The sequence below is a fragment of the Cherax quadricarinatus genome, chromosome 100, assembly GCF_038502225.1.
Source record: "Cherax quadricarinatus isolate ZL_2023a chromosome 100, ASM3850222v1, whole genome shotgun sequence".
Classification (NCBI taxonomy): Eukaryota; Metazoa; Arthropoda; class Malacostraca; order Decapoda; family Parastacidae; genus Cherax; species Cherax quadricarinatus.
Genome location: NC_091391.1, coordinates 3705040 through 3725465, shown reverse-complemented (window position 1 = coordinate 3725465; position 20426 = coordinate 3705040). Strand labels below are relative to the sequence as shown.

The 20426-nt window shown below is 42.6% G+C and overlaps 1 protein-coding gene across 2 annotated transcripts in view; it reads right to left on the bottom strand.

The window, feature by feature from the left end:
- LOC128704691 (C-Maf-inducing protein) overlaps window positions 1-20426 on the bottom strand; it is a 616555-nt gene that overhangs the window by 40645 nt on the left and 555484 nt on the right. For both annotated transcript variants that reach the window (XM_070079595.1, XM_070079596.1), the window contains exons 6-7: window positions 9142-9330; window positions 5011-5300 (exon numbers count right to left, since the gene is read on the bottom strand). In XM_070079595.1, coding sequence (XP_069935696.1) covers window positions 5011-5300; window positions 9142-9330 — 479 coding nt within the window. The remainder of the gene's footprint in view (window positions 1-5010; window positions 5301-9141; window positions 9331-20426) is intronic.

The following is a 20426-nucleotide window of genomic DNA, read 5'->3' as shown; positions in this document are numbered from 1 at the left end:
TGGCTACACCAGTGGAGGGACACAACTGTGGCAGAGATGTACCTGTTTTTTGCCACAATAATGCTTATGCTACATGTGTATAAGCACACTGTCACCACATACTGGGGAACAGAATGCCTGATTTCAACCCCAGGTTTTAGTGACATTATAGGTGTGAATCATTTTTTGTTACTGTTACGTATGTTACACTTTTCAGACAAAACATGGCCTGACAGAAGTGACAGGTTATGTAAGATCAGAAATGTGTTTATGTACCTGAAACAAAAGTGTTGCATGTATTTTTATCCCTTCAGGAAGCTTGTTATTGACGAGTCTTTGATTTTATTCAGAGGAAGACTCTCATTCAAGCAAGAGGAAATGCTTTGGTATAAAGTTATTTGTACTGTGTGATTGCAAAAGTGGTCTCGTTTTGGATATCATTGGATATACATTGAGAGATACCAGGAAGTTATTGGGTATCTCTGGTGATGTGGTTAGAACAATGATGGAACCATATCTTGGTAAGGGGCATATTTTATATACTGACAACTGGTACACAAGCCCCATACTCAGTGATTTGTTGTGAGTGAACCTGACAGATGTGTGTGGCACAGTGCATGGTAATTGTAAACATATGCCAAGGTTCGACGCTTGCACTCGCAGAGGTGAGGTGCAGGCCTTTGCTGCCAATGACATCATGGCATTTCGGTGGCATGACAAATGTGATGTCACATTGGTGACATCAGTTCACCGAAACGAAATGGCACACACTGGCAGGCACAAAAGAGAGACCAATGAACCAATTCTAAAACCTGCAGCTGTCATGGACTACAACCTCAATATGCGTTTAGTGGACAAATGTGACATGCAGATTGGGTTTACTGATTGTGTATGCAAGAGTTATAAGTGGTATATGAAACATTTTTTCCATTTTCTTGATATTTCCATGCTAAATGCTTATAAAATATACAAGTTGAGGACCAACAACAAATCAAAATATGGTGAATTTTGTTTGTCAGTCATCAGACAATCACCAAGCACCAAGGAGCAACACCTGCAATAGACCAGCGCCCACAAAATTACCAACACATGCCATCTCGTTTGAGGCCTGGCGATCACTACCCCATACAACTGCCTCCTACTGCTTTCAAGAAAAGTGCTCAGAAGAGGTGTTTCGTATGTGGACATACCACAAAATGCCCATAAACACGCAGACACACTCATTTTATGTGTGTGAGGAGTGTCAAGTGCCACTCTGCATATACCCATGTTTCAAAGAGTTCCACAAGCTGCAGCAGTTCTAGGAACGTGTTCGGTGACTGTACATATGTATATATATTATGGAACAATAGTAATAAACAATGTTTTGTATTGTTTGTGTAAACAAGTTTTGTACACAATCTAATAGTGATAATGTTTGTTCAGTTATTGTGTTGTAAACAATGAGTGTATATTTGAACAATGCATCTTACTTTGGTCTCACAGGCCACATAAGTTACTTAGAAAAGAAAAATATTCGAAAATACAAGAAACCTTCGAATTGTAGTAAATAAAAGAATACCGGGTGGGCGGCATTCGCCGCTGTTGCCATACGCCGCTCATTTTCTGCCAACTTTGCGCCTCTGTATCTTGGTAAGTACTGATGGCAAAAAAAATTTTTTAGGCTTTAACCTGTAAACGGTCCAAGCAGATCTATGTTCACATGATGTTCACTGATGTCATCATTGCTTAGTTCATCTTAAGTTAATTTTAAGCCAGCCCGTAATGCTATGCATAGTATAAGTGGCTTTGGCATGCTGCTCTTATCTGTATTTTTTGTACCTCTGTATGTGTGCTCAAATTTTTAAATAAATAAATAAATAAATAAATAAATAAATAAATGTGTAGTGCTCCAAAAGTAGATCTTCGTTTTTTTTACATATTTTCAGATATAACAAAAAAAAAGTAGATCATAGCTTTTTTACACATTTTCAAATGTAAAAAAAAAAAGATCTACTTTTTTTACATACTTTCAAATGTTGAAAAAACGTATATAGTGGACCCCCGGTTAACGATATTTTTTCATTCCAGAAGTATGTTCAGGTGCCAGTACTGACCGAATTTGTTCCCATAAGGAATATTGTGAAGTAGATTAGTCCATTTCAGACCCCCAAACATACACGTACAAACGCACTTACATAAATATACTTACATAATTGGTCGCATTCGGAGGTGATCGTTAAGCGGGGGTCCACTGTATATACGTTTGGATCGTTAACGGGTTAAACACTCAGTAAAATAATCTTAACATTTTGGTAAGAAACAATAATTTTTTTTTTTAATATCTTGCGACATAGAATGACAGGTTCAGAAAGGGGCCTGCGACAGTCAAAGGGTTAATAATAATAATCTTTATTTCTACATGATACAACTTATGGAGAGCACTTCAGACAACTTAGATTAATTTCATTCCCCAGGATGCAAACCACACCAGTTGATTAACACCCTGGTACCTACTTACTGCTAGGTGAACAGGGACAGCAGGTGTAAGGAATCTCGCTCTATGTTTCCATCTGTACCCGGGATCGAACTAGGTGCAGGAAATTTTTCAGCTGGCAAGAAGATTGCCAGATGAGGCTTTGAAGGTATGCAAGATGATGATGTGAATGATTTGTTAGAAGATGAGGAAGAAATAAATTAGGAGGAAATGTTAACAGAATGCAGTGACCAGATGCAATAGGGACAGATACAGATGAAGATGAGGAACAGGAATCTGAAGGAAAGCAGTTAACATTGCAACAGTTATGTGAGCAGCTCCATATTATTGGTAATGTTGCAGACATTTTCACTAAAGGGGACCCAAACAAATCTAGCAGCACCGCTCTGAAATGGGGCCTGGAGCAGCTAATGATGCCTTACCATCACCTGTATAAAGCACTGCAGAGACATTACAGAATTTCTCAGTATTCCATTATAATCAACATCAGTGGAAGAACCTCAGACATCTACCTTGCCCAGTGACCCACAGCCTTCCACATCAGCCCAGTAGTGCTACACCATCCCTCTTCACTCTTAAAATCATCATATTTACCAGCAACCAGTTAAGGTATTGTATTAGCTATATCACATCACTAGATTGACCTACAGCTACATTATCAACATTGTTTTGGGGACTAAGGAATGTTACCCTATTTTTCCTTTATGTTCTTTGGTTCATTTTACATAACTTTTTGATTACATGCCATTTCCAGGAATGAAACTGTGTTAACCTTCAGTCAACTGTTTACCTGGAGTTTACCTGGAGAGAGTTCCGGGGGTCAACGCCCCCGTGGTCCGGTCTGTGACCAGGCCTCCTGGTGGATCAGAGCCTGATCAACCAGGCTGTTACTGCTGGCTGCACTGTATAATTAATAATCATAGCATTAATTATTGAGCAAAATAATGGACAGTAATATATATTGGAAGTCTTGGGTAGTAGGTTGGTAGACAGCAACCGCCCAGGGAGGTACTATCGTCCTGTCAAGTGAGTGTAAAACAAAAACCTGTAATTGTTTTGCATGATGGTAGGATTGCTGGTGTCTTTTTTCTGTCTCATAAACATGCAAGATTTCAGGTACGTCTTGCTACTTCTACTTACACTTAGGTCACACTACACATACATGTACAAGCATATATATACACACCCCTCTAGGTTTTCTGCTATTTTCTTTCTAGTTCTTGTTCTTGTTTATTTCCTCTTATCTCCATGGGGAAGCAGAACAGAATTCTTCCTCCATAAGCCATGCATGTCGTAAAAGGCATCTAACATGCCGAGAGCAAGGGGCTAGTAACCCCTTTTCCTGTATACATTAGTAACATTGAAAAGAGAAACTTTTCTTTTTCTTTTTGGGTCACTCTGCTTTCGTGGGATACAGCCTATTTGTTGAAAGTAGAATATATTTCAAGTACATGTATTGAGAAACATGTTTACTATACATAACCCATTGTATTTACCAGAAAACCCGAGGAGAAAAACAAGCTGTAAAACATGCTTATACAGGTACCATCCGACTTACGACCGAGCTTGGTTCCGACCAACCGGTTGTAAATCGAACCTTACTATTGAATATCAACATCACATTTTTGTAATGACTTTATTATATTGTTTTATTTTGGTATTTCATTTTTTACTTTACTTTTTATGCTGTTATTACTGTATTTTATACTGTAAGGTTAAGGATAAACACTGTGTACAACACAAACACTTGTTTATTTCCCAGAAATTTGGCATAGAAAAGACGGTTGCAAGTCGAGTGGTCGTATGTCGAGCAGGTCGTAAGTTGGATGGTAGGTGTATTAGGATAATATCTTGCTTTGTGTAGATTTTTAAGTCAAGACAGTGAGGTCAATCAAGGCTTAGAGACTGATTACCTTGTCGTCTGTCTCCAGTTAATATCAAAATGACAGTACCCAGGTGTTGCAGATGTCTGGTTCATTCAAATTCATATTTTTCATTTCTCTTATGTAGTATACAAATAATGTAGTTCGCATGTAATAAAATATTGTTGGGCACAAAAGAAAACCACTAGCATGCAGTACATTTTGGGCAAATTAATCCTATACAGAGTGAAACTATAGCATAATAAAAGTCTGTTCTTCAACTTGCAAGAAGGACAGTAGGGCCCCTGTATCCATGGGGGATACTTTCCAAGGATGTGCCATGGATACCAAAACTATGGATAGTAGCAAACCCTATATATATAACTCCTATACAAACCTATTACAAAGTTTAATTGATGAATTATGAACAATAAGTGGAGAATTATCACCTTTTTTACTGATGGGAACACTTTACGACTTCTTTTAGGCTTTGAAGAACTGCCAGCTTCTCTACTTTTGTGCTTTGGGGCCATTATTAGGCAAAATTAAGAGATATTTTTGGGCCACAGTAAACTGTGGATAACTGAAACTACAGATACTGAATCAGTGGATGTGGGGCTTCTACTGTATATGTCTACATACATGTTGGAAATGCACCATTTTATTCACCAGTAAATCTCTTCTTAAACTTACATTTTTTTAAGGACACTCAGGTAGCAGCTTAGGTTGTTGGCAGTCTCTTCGGCAGTCTGGTTGAGGGAGTTAAGACGCTCCTGGTCCTTCTGTTCTGCTACAAGCACACAAACAGCTGCTGTGCACACAGCCACTAGATTCGGTAAGACTCGCAGATGAGGGCAGGTGCTGGTTTGCCCATGCATGCTGTGTACAAACTCATGCACAACTCTGCGCCCATCATTCTGGCTATTGAGTGCCTGGATGTAGTCTTGCACAAAACGACGCACATAAGGGTATTTTCCAAAGTCCTGGGGATAAAAAGAACCAGCTACAGTACTACTTTGTAATAATAATAGTTATCAGGCAAATTTTTGTAATTTATTGAACATAAACTAAAAAATTTACTCTCAACTATGGAAACAAACATAGAAAGAAGCATAGCCCCCACCCACTTTGTGAACTGGAGAAAATTTTGGTCATTTTCCAACCAGAACTGTCTAGCCTCTGGCAAGACAGTGGTGAAGTAAAGCCATAAACACATAGGCATAAGAAACTTCAAAGTACGTCGTGAACTCTTGCAACTGTACTTGGGAACCATAAATTACATATACGGATTTTTTTTTAACACATCGGCCGTTTCCCACCAAGGGAGGGTGGCCCAAAAAAAGAAAAACTTTCATCATTATTCGCTCCATCATTGTTTTGGCAGAGGCATGCTTACACTACATTTATAAAACTGCAACATTAACACCATAGAAATTGCTGGAGGCCTGCTGTCCCACATATCCATCACAGCCTGGTTGATCTGGCACCTGGTGAAGATATTTGTCCAGTGTCCTCTTGAAGGCTTCTACACTTGTTCCAGCCATGTTTCTGATATCTTCTAGTAAGATGTTGAATAGTCTGGGACCCTGGATGTTGATACATTGCTCCCTCATTGTGCCCACTGCACCTCTGCTCCTCACTGGGTTTATTTTACACTTCCTCTTATATCTCTCACACAAGTATGCTGTTATGGCAGTGTGCAGATTTGTGACCAGGCCCTCGAGTACTTTCCAGGTAGTATATTATCATGTATCTCACCTCTGCTCCATTGAGTATATGTTCGAGACTTGAAGGTGTTCACAGTAATTTAGGTGCATTACTGGCTCACTGTGAGCCATAAATGATCTCTGTATTTGTTCCAGCTCAGATATTTCTCCTGCTCTGAACGGGGCTGTCAACACTGAGCAATATTCTAAATGAGGGAGCACTAGTGATTTGAAGTGTCATCATTGGCATTATTTCCATGTTTTGAAAGTTCTCATTACCCACCCTGTCATCTTCCTGGCTGTCGTGATCTGTGTCCTGTTATGTTCCTTAAAAGAAAGGTCAGCTGACATAATTATTCCCAGGTCTTTTACACGTTTCTTTCATTCTATTTGGTGACCCTCTTGAGTTTTGTATATAGTGTTCCTTTTGAGTTCTTCATTTTTTTCATACCTAAGCAGCTGGAACTTATCACCATTGAATGTCATGTTGTTCCCCACTGCCCACTGGAAAACCCTGTTTATGTCTTCCTGTAATTTTTCAGTGTCCTCTACCATAGTGACATTCATGCTTATTAGTGTCATCTGCAAATGATGATACAAAAGTGTGACTGGTGTTTTTATCTATGGCTGCTAGGAGGATGAGAAACAGCAAAGATGCCAGGACAGTAGTATCAAATCTGCAGTACAGTACATGGTAAGTGGTATCTGCTTCTCTAGGGCTTCTGCAGACTAGCCCAGCAGGCATATTATAGAATTCTGATATTTTATTATAAAATCAGGTAAATTTTCTTGAAAAAAATTAAGAATTTCTGCAATAAATAAGAGGGGGAAAGCGATTAAATATGGCTTTTAAGTACAAGTCTATGAGCAAGTACATGTCTGCCAAACCACGAAGACTGAATATAAATTTGGCTTTCAATTCTGCATACTTGTACACTGTTAAGAACAGTGTTAAAAATTATGCCATATAGTTTGCTGTTAAGCTGTGTGTATTAGTCTCTGTACAACAATGACCCCAACACTTTGTTATCCTAGATAATTTACACTATGTATGATAATTGTACATACCCATGTTTACCTGTATCTAAATAAACTTACTAACACCTTCCAGGTAAACCCGATATTGAACAAACATGCCAGGGGTATGTACGTATATAAGAACAAGGACCGTTTACTTCAAGTGTGTTTAGAAAGAGAATTGGTAATAGACAATGCAGATTTGCCTAAATCAATAATACAGTGGACCCTCGACTAACGCTATTAATCCGTTCCTGAAAGCTCATTGTTAGTCAAAATTATCGTTAGTCAAGTTAATTTTCCCCATAAGAAATAATGGAAATCAAATTAATCTGTGCAGGACACCCCAAAGTATGAAAAAAAAATTGTTTTTACCACATGAAATATTAATTTTAATACACACAAACTGAAGAAGACATGCACAGTTACATGACACTTACCTTTATTGAAGATCTGGTGATGATTGATGGGATGGGAGGAAGGGAGAGTGTTGATGGTCTTAGTGTTTAGAAGGGAAATCCCCTTCCATTAGGACTGGTGATAATATGAAATGTTCCGACTGTATGTTTGGATGGGACCGTGGTGGCTGGTTGGCTTGTAAACACTGGCACCCACGGGACAAGTGAGGCACGCTCAGGCCAAAGTGGATGCGTCTCGAACGGAATGAATAGCGTTGGTCGGGGTTTTTAGCGCTAGTCGAGGCAAAATTTTTGCGTTAAAATGTATCGCTAGTCGGATTTAACGTTAGACGATGCCAACGTTGGTCGAGGGTCCACTGTATTCAAGTTATAAACAACAAGATGTATTATTTTTTTTTATTATCACACTGGCCGATTCCCACCAAGGCAGGGTGGCCTGAAAAAGAAAAACTTTCACCATCATTCACTCCATCACTGTCTTGCCAGAAGGGTGCTTTACACTACAGTTTTTAAACTGCAACATTAACACCCCTCCTTCAGAGTGCAGGCACTGTACTTCCCATCTCCAGGACTCAAGTCCGGCCTGCCGGTTTCCCTGAACCCCTTCATAAATGTTACTTTGCTCACACTCCAACAGCACGTCAAGTATTAAAAACCATTTGTCTCCATTCACTCCTATCAAACACGCTCACGCATGCCTGCTGGAAGTCCAAGGCCCTCGCACACAAAACCTCCTTTACCCCCTCTCTCCAACCTTTCCTAGGCCGACCCCTACCCTGCCTTCCTTCCACTACAGACTGATACACTCTTGAAGTCATTCTGTTTCGCTCCATTCTCTCTACATGTCCGAAACACCTCAACAACCCTTCCTCAGCCCTCTGGACAACAGTTTTGGTAATCCCGCACCTCCTCCTAACTTCCAAACTACGAATTCTCTGCATTATATTCACACCACACATTGCTCTCAGACATGACATCTCCACTGCCTCCAGCCTTCTCCTCGCTGCAACATTCATCACCCATGCTTCACACCCATATAAGAGCATTGGTAAAACTATACTCTCATACATTCCCCTCTTTGCCTCCAAGGACAAAATTCTTTGTCTCCACAGACTCCTAAGTGCACCACTCACCCTTTTCCCCTCATCAATTCTATGATTCACCTCATCTGTCATAGACCCATCCGCTGACACGTCCACTCCCAAATATCTGAATACATTCACCTCCTCCATACTCTCTCCCTCCAATCTGATATCCAATCTTTTATCACCTAATATTTTTGTTATCCTCATAACATAAGATGTATTGTACTTACAAATTAAGTCTAATAGAAATGATTGTTAGAATGACTTTTGGAACTGACTTTTTTAATGTTTAAATTTTCGTCTTGTGTATCTTCATTATAGTATCAGGAAAATCACTACAGTGAAAAGAATAGAAAACGTTAATGCTTCTATAGGGATGTACAGTACAGAAAGTTAGTGGTTCTATAGGGATTTACAGTACAGAAAATTAGTGGTTCTATAGGGATATACAGTGTAGAAAGTTAGTGCTTCTATAGGGATTTACAGTACAGAAAGTTAGTGCTTCTATAGGGATTTACAGTACAGAAAATTAGTGCTTCTATAGGGATGTACAGTGCAGTTACATGATACAGTACATCACTTGTAAGCGATCCTTACCACATTGTGCTTTAGTATCCTCTTAATTATGGGGGTGAACATGTCAATAACGAGGCATGAACGAGGGTTGTCAGTGCAGTGTTGGCTGAAGAACTGACAGATCTCAGGAGAGGGCTGATTATTCTCCAGCAGCGGTGCCAGAGTCACAATGATCTCCTCCGTCATCTGTCGACTCAACCACTTCTCTCCCTGAAAATGTATTAGTCTCAGTACAGATTGTGCCATATATGTTAAATGTAAATTACTTTTTTTTATATATGGAGGTGTGCAGTTTGTTACAGTTACTGGGTATACCCAAGTGGGAATGTATCTCAGTGGATTCCTGAATTTGTTACATAATTACTGAGTATACCCCAGTGGGAATGCATCTCAGTGGATTCCTGAATTTGTTACATAATTACTGAGTATACCCCAGTGGGAATGTATCTCAGTGGATTCCTGAATTTGTTACATAATTACTGAGTATACCCCAGTGGGAATGTATCTCAGTGGATTCCTGAATTTGTTACATAATTACTGAGTATACCCCAGTGGGAATGTATCTCAGTGGATTCCTGAATTTGTTACATAATTACTGAGTATACCCCAGTGGGAATGTATCTCAGTGGATTCCTGAATTTGTTACATAATTACTGAGTATACCCCAGTGGGAATGTATCTCAGTGGATTCCTGAATTTGTTACATAATTACTGAGTATACCCCAGTGGGAATGTATCTCAGTGGATTCCTGAATTTGTTACATAATTCAAAGGTTTTCATTTATAATATGAACACTTCATTCAGTTGGCTTAAAATTTAAAACACTAGTGAAAAGACTTTGCCTAAAGGAAGCTTTGCATTGATTTTAGGCTACGTAAGTTTTAATTTGCCAGTTTTATTGACTGAATTGGTTTCCGTTGTACTCAGTACATAAATACTATTTTGGTGTTAGTCAAGTTCCAGTTCCTGGCCATTTTAAGGGCATTGATATACAGCAGCACCTTGGCCTTTTGTTAGGTGTTAAGCTATAGGTGCTAGATCTCTTGAATGTGTGAACTAAAGCTCTTGGACCTCTTCAAGGTGTTGATCTCATACCTGGACCTCTTGTGAGGGCTGAGTTACAACTCCTAAACTCTTTGAGTGAGTTGAGCTGCAGCTCCTCACCTTTACAGGCTCAAAACTGTTATGCTTCCAGCATAACATAGGTAAGTACTGGTTTTCTAACAGAGTTGTAGATGCATGGAACAGTCTTCCTAGTGGGGTGATAGAGGCTAGGACCTTGTGTAGCTTTAAGAAGAGACTGGACAAATATATAAGTGGGAGGGGCTGGGTTTGATTGGTGTCATTGGGTACGGGAGTTATTTCTTGGGTGGCTTAAGGTAGAGATCGTTTTGATAAGGACCTGCCTCGTATGGGCCAGTAGGCCTTCTGCAGTGTTCCTACATTCTTATGTTCTTATGTTCTTATACATTGAGATATACAGGGGGCTGGGGCTATGCAACATAAATGTATCTTTCTCAGATCATTGAGTGAATGAAAACAAGCCTATTTGCATAGTATTTTTTAATGGTTGTGATCATTACCCTTACAACCCAGTTTTAGACCAGGCTTAGACTACTCTGACCATTGTGGGAGGTTAGCATGGGTTACCACTGTGACCACAAATTGCATTTGTGGTCATAGTGGTGGCCCATTATAGTACATATATAGCAATACACCTAGCTGGATAAATCGTACTGTAGCCAGCTGGCCCAGTGGCTTATGTGCTGGTATGGAATTTTGTGACTCACTTGCCACGAGTTCAAGTCCTACTCGTGTCATGGTTTGCCAGTATTGTATACCATTATCATATTCACTCATATCAATGTAAAGGTGTGCTTCTCACCTGGCCTCCCTGTCCTCACCAAACACAGGTGTATCTCTGGGAATATATCAGCAAAATAATTAAAAAACAGTGATATTGTTTGTTTGAGATCAGAGGAATAGAGTGGAAGATATAAAGAGATTTAATATCACAATCAGGAGAAGCCTGTCAGCAACCAGATGCAGAACATACAAGAGAAGCCTGTCAGCAGCCAGAAGCAGAATATACAAGAAAAGGCTGTCAGCAACCAGATGCAGAATATAATACAAGAGAAGCCTGCCAGCAGACAGATGCAGAATATAATACAAGAGAAGCCTGCCAGCAGCCAGATGCAGAATATACAGAGAAACCTGTCAGTAGCCAGATGCAGAATATAATACAAGAGAAGCCTGCCAGCAGCCAGATGCAGAATATAATACAAGAGAAGCCTGCCAGCAGCCAGATGTAGAATATACAGAGAAGCCTGTCAGTAGCCAGATGCAGAATATAATACAAGAGAAGCCTGCCAGCAGCCAGATGCAGAATATAATACAAGAGAAGCCTGCCAGCAGCCAGATGCAGAATATACAGAGAAACCTGTCAGCAGCCAGATGCAGAATATACAGAGAAACCTGTCAGTAGCCAGATGCAGAATATACAGAGAAACCTGTCAGCAGCCAGATGTAGAATATACAGAGAAACCTGTCAGCAGCCAGATGTAGAATATACAGAGAAACCTGTCAGCAGCCAGATGCAGAATATACAGAGAAACCTGTCAGCAGCCAGATGTAGAATATACAGAGAAACCTGTCAGTAGCCAGATGCAGAATATACAGAGAAACTTGTCAGCAGCCAGATGCAGAATATACAGAGAAACCTGTCAGCAGCCAGATGTAGAATATACAGAGAAACCTGTCAGCAGCCAGATGTAGAATATACAGAGAAACCTGTCAGCAGCCAGATGTAGAATATACAGAGAAACCTGTCAGCAGCCAGATGTAGAATATACAGAGAAACCTGTCAGCAGCCAGATGTAGAATATACAGAGAAACCTGTCAGCAGCCAGATGTAGAATATACAGAGAAACCTGTCAGCAGCCAGATGTAGAATATACAGAGAAACCTGTCAGCAGCCAGATGTAGAATATACAGAGAAACCTGTCAGCAGCCAGATGTAGAATATACAGAGAAACCTGTCAGCAGCCAGATGCAGAATATACAGAGAAACCTGTCAGCAGCCAGATGTAGAATATACAGAGAAACCTGTCAGCAGCCAGATGTAGAATATACAGAGAAACCTGTCAGCAGCCAGATGTAGAATATACAGAGAAACCTGTCAGCAGCCAGATGTAGAATATACAGAGAAACCTGTCAGCAGCCAGATGTAGAATATACAGAGAAACCTGTCAGCAGCCAGATGTAGAATATACAGAGAAACCTGTCAGCAGCCAGATGTAGAATATACAGAGAAACCTGTCAGCAGCCAGATGCAGAATATACAGAGAAACCTGTCAGCAGCCAGATGTAGAATATACAGAGAAACCTGTCAGCAGCCAGATGCAGAACATACAAGAGAAGCCTGCCAGCAGCCAGATGCAGAGAAATATGGAATCCTCCCCAACAAGGCAGATTCGATGGTAGCTAAAAGCATCCAGGTCAGATGGAAAACTGATTATCAAACTACATACAAACATTTATGAAAGCTGACACCTATATCCAATAAAGCGGTAAATATGATTATGCAGCTGCGCCTTCAGAGATTAGATTTAGATTTTGCCACTGAAGTGGCTGGTTTATCTTGTGGACGGTAGAGCAGTGTGCTGTATGACCCTAATGGGTTTAGTACTTGGTTGTGAGTATAATAATGTGGACAGTAGCGCAAGAGCATATGTATACACGAAAGGCCTATGAACTAGGCCCCAAAAAAGGTAAACAGCAGTACATCGGGATTTATTTTTAAAGTTCACTTATCTGGTATCTTATTTTCATTAATAAGATATCTTGACATGTCACATAGGTTATTATATTGTTTATCTGTATATTCCTCAGTCATTGGACAATTAAGCACATAGCGTTCAAGATAGTGATCATAGGCCTGACCACATACTTTGCATTTGGTTTGATCATCATGTGTGTGTCTCCCAAGTCACAAAATTTGAAAAAGACAATAAATATACATGTACGTCCATTTCCATAGTTTGAGAAACTGGGTTTTACAAGCACAGGTATAGATATGGCCTGCACACCTTGCCATAGCACGATAATTGTTTAGGAATGAGCAAAAAGATAACAGAGAGAATAAATGATTGTATTTCCTTCAAAAATAAGCTGGAATTTACAATATATATTGCCTATGTACAGTATTTAGAGCTATGTACAATAAAGCAAATGCAAGGACAAGATAGTATGAGAACCATAGTGACCAGCTGTTAAGGTAAGTCTGCCAAGGCTGCTTCATAAGTGTACCACATTACTTCACAGCTTTGACTGGCTGGTTGAACCAAGGTACTTGTAAAACGACGGGGTCCCCGCTCGTTAAACCCTTAGCACCTGGTTCGCTGGTCAGGAGGCATGCTTATATGGATGTTTGACATACGCCAAATAAAATGTAATATTCTCATAGCATGCCACACCTGGCTCATTGAAAAAGTGCACATCGAAACTCATGAAAAAAGACATAATACAGTGGACCCCCGGTTAACGATATTTTTTCATTCCAGAAGTATGTTCAGGTGCCAGTACTGACCGAATTTGTTCCCATAAGGAATATTGTGAAGTAGATTAGTCCATTTCAGACCCCCAAACATACACGTACAAACGCACTTACATAAATACACTTACATAATTGGTCTCATTGGGAGGTGATCGTTAAGCGGGGGTCCACTGTACTCATGAAAACTAAAGATCTTGGAACAGCTAGTTTTCTGCGGTGTAAATGATTTTAGAAAACCAACAAGTTGAAGAATAAGACACTTGTGCAACATTTGGGAATCTTTATTGAAGAAACTTGTCGCTAGCCAGTGGCTTCTTCAGTCCAATACAGGGTAGAACAGTGGAAGATGAAGAGTAGTTTGAGGTAATCAGTCCTAAAGACTGGAGTCAATGTGCTTAGTCCGTCAGTGTTGAGATTGATGGACTGAACATTGTATGTTGTGGGTGGGGAACACTGGGTGTTGTGGGTGGGGAACACTGGGTGTTGTGGGTGTGATACACTGGGTGTTGTGGGTGTGATACACTGGGTGTTGTGGGTGGGGAGCACTGGGTGTTGTGGGTGTGATACACTGGGTGTTGTGGGTGTGATACACTGGGTGTTGTGGGTGTGATACACTGGGTGTTGTGGGTGGGGAACACTGGGTGTTGTGGGTGTGATACACTGGGTGTTGTGGGTGGGGAGCACTGGGTGTTGTGGGTGTGATACACTGGGTGTTGTGGGTGTGATACACTGGGTGTTGTGGGTGTTATACACTGGGTGTTGTGGGTGTGATACACTGGGTGTTGTGGGTGTGATACACTGGGTGTTGTGGGTAGGGAACACTGGGTGTTGTGGGTGTGATACACTGGGTGTTGTGGGTGTGATACACTGGGTGTTGTGGGTGTGATACACTGGGTGTTGTGGGTGTGATGCACTGGGTGTTGTGGGTGTGATACACTGGGTGTTGTGGGTGTGATACACTGGGTGTTGTGGGTGCGATACACTGGTTGTTGTGGGTGTGATACACTGGGTGTCGTGGGTGTGATACACTGGGTGTTTTGGGTGTGATACACTGGGTGTTGTGGGTGCAATACACTGGTTGTGGGTGTGATACACTGGGTGTTGTGGGTGTGATACACTGGGTGTCGTGGGTGTGATACACTGGGTGTTGTGGGTGTGATACACTGGGTGTCGTGGGTGTGATACACTGGGTGTTGTGGGTGTGATACACTGGGTGTTGTGGGTGCGATACACTGGTTGTTGTGGGTGTGATACACTGGGTGTTGTGGGTAGGGAACACTGGGTGTTGTGGGTGTGATACACTGAGTGTTGTGGGTGTGATACACTGGGTGTTGTGGGTAGGGAACACTGGGTGTTGTGGGTGTGATACACTGGGTGTTTTGGGTGTGATACACTGGGTGTTGTGGGTGTGATACACTGGGTGTTGTGGGTGTGATACACTGGGTGTTGTGGGTGTGATACACTGGGTGTTGTGGGAGTGATACACTGGGTGTTGTAGGTGTGATACACTGAATGTTGTGGGTGTGATACACTGAGTGTTGTAGGTGTGATACACTGAGTGTTGTTGGAGTGATACACTGAGTGTTGTAGGTGTGATACACTGAGTGTTGTGGGTGTGATACACTGAGTGTTGTGGGAGTGATACACTGAGTGTTGTAGGTGTGATACACTGACTGTTGTGGTTGTGATACACTGAGTGTTGTTGGTGTGATACACTGAGTGTTGTAGGTGTGATACACTGAGTGTTGTAGGTGTGATACACTGAGTGTTGTGGGTGTGATACACTGAGTGTTGTAGGTGTGATACACTGAGTGTTGTAGGTGTGATACACTGAGTGTTGTGGGAGTGATACACTGAGTGTTGTGGGAGTGATACACTGAGTGTTGTAGGTGTGATACACTGAGTGTTGTAGGTGTGGTACACTGAGTGTTGTGGGTGTGATACACTGAGTGTTGTGGGTGTGATACACTGAGTGTTGTGGGTGTGATACACTGAGTGTTGTAGGTGTGGTACACTGAGTGTTGTGGGTGTGATACACTGAGTGTTGTGGGTGTGATACACTGAGTGTTGTGGGTGTGATACACTGAGTGTTGTGGGTGTGATACACTGAGTGTTGTGGGTGTGATACACTGAGTGTTGTGGGTGTGATACACTGAGTGTCGTGGGTGTGATACACTGAGTGTTGTGGGTGTGATACACTGAGTGTTGTGGGTGTGATACACTGAGTGTTGTGGGTGGGATACACTGAGTGTTGTGGGTGGGATACACTGAGTGTTGTGGGTGTGATACACTGAGTGTTGTGGGTGTGATACACTGAGTGTTGTGGGTGTGATACACTGAGTGTTGTGGGTGTGATACACTGAGTGTTGTGGGTGGGATACACTGGGTGTTGTGGGAGTGATGCACTGGGTGTTGTGGGTGGGGTACACTGGGTGTTGTGGAAGTGATACACTGGGTGTTGTGGGTGGGATACACTGGGTGTTGTGGGTGGGGTACACTGGGTGTTGTGGGTGGGGTACACTGGGTGTTGTGGGTGGGATACACTGGGTGTTGTGGGAGTGATGCACTGGGTGTTGTGGACTGGGTACACTGGGTGTTGTGGGTGGGTTACACTGGGTGTTGTGGGAGTGATACACTGGGTGTTGTGGGTGGGATACACTGGATGTTGTGGAAGTGATACACTGGGTGTTGTGGGTGGGGCACACTGGGTGTTGTGGGTAGGATATACTGGGTGTTGTGCATGTGATGCACTGGGCGTTGTGGGTGGAGTACATTGGGTATTGTGCGTAGGATAGACTGGGTGTTGTGGGTGGGATAGACTGGGTGTTGTGGGTGGGATACACTGGGTGTTGTGGGAGTGATACACTGGGTGTTGTGGGTGGTGTACACTGGGTGTTGTGGGTGGGATACACAGATACAGATACTAATGCCGGAAAAAAAATCCCCCCCCAGTACCAACAATACCACCAGTCCGATAACATTCTTCTTTGCAAATATACAGGGTCTAAAGCCAGCAACAAACAACAAAATACCTTTCATCCGTGGACTGCTTGCAGAGGCAAAGGCAATGTTCGCGGCTTTCACTGAGACCCACATAAAGGATCACTTGGACAACGAAATATGGATCCCAGGTTACAACCTATACAGATGTGACAGAGTGAACAGGCAAAAGGGGGGGGTTGGCCTGTACATTGCAGAGTCACTTGTTTGCACAGAACTGCTAAATGCCTCAAATGATGTAGTGGAAGTTTTAGCAGTAAAGGTCGAGAACCAAAACCTAGTCATTGTGATAGTCTACAAGCCTCCGGATGCAACATCCCAGCAATTCCAGGAACAGCTGTTAAAAATTGACCACTGTCTGGAAAACCTTCCAGCTCCTGCACCCAACATCTTGCTCCTGGGGGATTTCAACTTAAGGCACCTAAAATGGAGGAATATAGCAAATAATATTGTTGCAGTAATAACACCAGGAGGCAGCTCTGATGAAAACTCACACTCACGCGAGCTTTTAAATCTCTGCACAAAATTCAATTTAAACCAGCAAATAATAGAGCCTACTAGACTGGAGAATACACTAGACCTCATCTTCACTAACAATGATGATCTGATAAGAAATATCACCATATCAAAAACAATATACTCAGATCACAACATAATTGAGGTTCAGTCATGTATGCGCGGAGCCCGAGACCGACATAATGAGATTAGTCACGAGGGAGCATTCACCAAATTCAACTTCAATAACAAAAACATAAAGTGGGACCAAGTAAACCAAGTCCTAACCGATATAAGCTGGGAAGATATACTAAGCAACACAGACCCCAACTTATGCCTAGAACAGATTAACTCGGTAGCACTCGATGTATGCACAAGGCTTATTCCTCTAAGAAAAAGGAGGAGTAGATGTAAAACTGAAAGAGACAGGCGCTCCCTTTACAGGCGACGGAAAAGAATAACAGAGCGGCTAAAAGAGGTCAATATATCTGAAATGCGTAGGGAGACACTGGTCAGAGAAATAGCAAGCATCGAACTTAAGCTAAAAGAATCCTTTAGGAGTCAGGAATCGCGGGAAGAACTAAAAGCCATAAATGAAATCGAAAGAAACCCAAAGTATTTCTTCTCCTATGCCAAATCAAAATCGAGAACAACGTCCAGTATTGGGCCCCTACTTAAACAAGATGGGTCCTACACAGATGACAACAAGGAAATGAGTGAGCTACTCAAGTCCCAATATGACTCAGTTTTTAGCAAGCCGCTAACCAGACTGAGAGTCGAAGATCAAAATGAATTTTTTATGAGAGAGCCACAAAATTTGATTAACACAAGCCTATCCGATGTTATCCTGACGCCAAATGACTTCGAACAGGCGATAAATGACATGCCCATGCACTCTGCCCCAGGGCCAGACTCATGGAACTCTGTGTTCATCAAGAACTGCAAGAAGCCCCTATCACGAGCCTTTTCCATCCTATGGAGAGGGAGCATGGACACGGGGGTCGTCCCTCAGTTACTAAAAACAACAGACATAGCCCCACTCCACAAAGGGGGCAGTAAAGCAACAGCAAAGAACTACAGACCAATAGCACTAACATCCCATATCATAAAAATCTTTGAAAGGGTCCTAAGAAGCAAGATCACCACGCATCTAGAAACCCATCAGTTACACAACCCAGGGCAACATGGGTTTAGAACAGGTCGCTCCTGTCTGTCTCAACTATTGGACCACTACGACAAGGTCCTAAATGCACTAGAAGACAAAAAGAATGCAGATGTAATATATACAGACTTTGCAAAAGCCTTCGACAAGTGTGACCATGGCGTAATAGCGCACAAAATGCGTGCTAAAGGAATAACAGGAAAAGTCGGTCGATGGATCTATAATTTCCTCACTAACAGAACACAGAGAGTAGTCGTCAACAGAGTAAAGTCCGAGGCAGCTACGGTGAAAAGCTCTGTTCCACAAGGCACAGTACTCGCTCCCATCTTGTTCCTCATCCTTATATCCGACATAGACAAGGATGTCAGCCACAGCACCGTGTCTTCCTTTGCAGATGACACCCGAATCTGCATGACAGTGTCTTCCATTGCAGACACTGCAAAGCTCCAGGCAGACATCAACCAAATCTTTCAGTGGGCTGCAGAAAACAATATGAAGTTCAACGATGAGAAATTTCAATTACTCAGATATGGTAAACATGAGGAAATTAAATCTTCATCAGAGTACAAAACAAATTCTGGCCACAAAATAGAGCGAAACACCAACGTCAAAGACCTGGGAGTGATCATGTCGGAGGATCTCACCTTCAAGGACCATAACATTGTATCAATCGCATCTGCTAGAAAAATGACAGGATGGATAATGAGAACCTTCAAAACTAGGGAGGCCAAGCCCATGATGACACTCTTCAGGTCACTTGTTCTATCTAGGCTGGAATATTGCTGCACACTAACAGCACCTTTCAAGGCAGGTGAAATTGCCGACCTAGAAAATGTACAGAGAACTTTCACGGCGCGCATAACGGAGATAAAACACCTCAATTATTGGGAGCGCTTGAGGTTCCTAAACCTGTATTCCCTGGAACGCAGGAGGGAGAGATACATGATTATATACACCTGGAAAATCCTAGAGGGACTAGTACCGAACTTGCACACGAAAATCACCCACTACGAAAGCAAAAGACTTGGCAGACGATGCACCATCCCCCCAATGAAAAGCAGGGGTGTCACTAGCACGTTAAGAGACCATACAATAAGTGTCAGGGGCCCGAGACTGTTCAACTGCCTCCCAGCACACATAAGGGGGATTACCAACAGACCCCTGGCAGTCTTCAAGCTGGCACTGGACAAGCACCTAAAGTCAGTTCCGGATCAGCCGGGCTGTGGCTCGTATGTTGGTTTGCGTGCAGCCAGCAGCAACAGCCTGGTTGATCAGGCTCTGATCCACCAGGAGGCCTGGTCTCAGACCGGGCCGCGGGGGCGTTGACCCCCGGAACTCTCTCCAGGTAAACTCCAGGTGTTGTGCATGTGATACATTGGGCGTTGTGGGTGGAGTACAGTGGGTATTGTGCGTAGGATAGACTGGGTGTTGTGGGTGTGATAGACTGGGTGTTGTGGGTGGGATACACTGGGTGTTATGGGAGTGATACACTGGGTGTTGTGGGTGGGGTACACTGGGTGTTGTAGGTTGGTACACTGGGTGTTGTGGGTGGGATACACTGGGTGTTATGTGTGAGATACAATGGATGCTGTGGGTGGGGTACAGTGGGTGCTGTGGGTGGGTTACGCTGGGTGTTGTGGGTGGGATACACTGTGTGTTGTGGGTGGGATACACTGGGTGTTGTGGGAGTGATACACTGGGTGTTGTGGGAGGGGTACACTGGATGTTGTGGGTTGGGTACACTGGGTGTTGTGGGTGGGATACACTGGGTGTTGTGGGTGGGATACACTGGGTGTTGTGGGAGTGATACACTGGGTGTTGTGGGTGGGGTACAGTGGGTGTTGTGGGTGGGATACACTGGGTGTTGTGGGTGAGATACACTGGGTGTTGTGGGTGGGGTACAGTGGGTGTTGTGGTTTGGGTACACTGGGTGTTGTGGGTGGGATACACTGGGTGTTGTGGGTGAGATACACTGGGTGCTGTGGGTGGGGTACAGTAGGTGTTGTTGGTTGGGTACACTGGGTGTTGTGGGTGGGACACACTGGGTGTTGTGGGAGTGATACACTTGGTGTTGTGGGTGGGGTACACTGGAT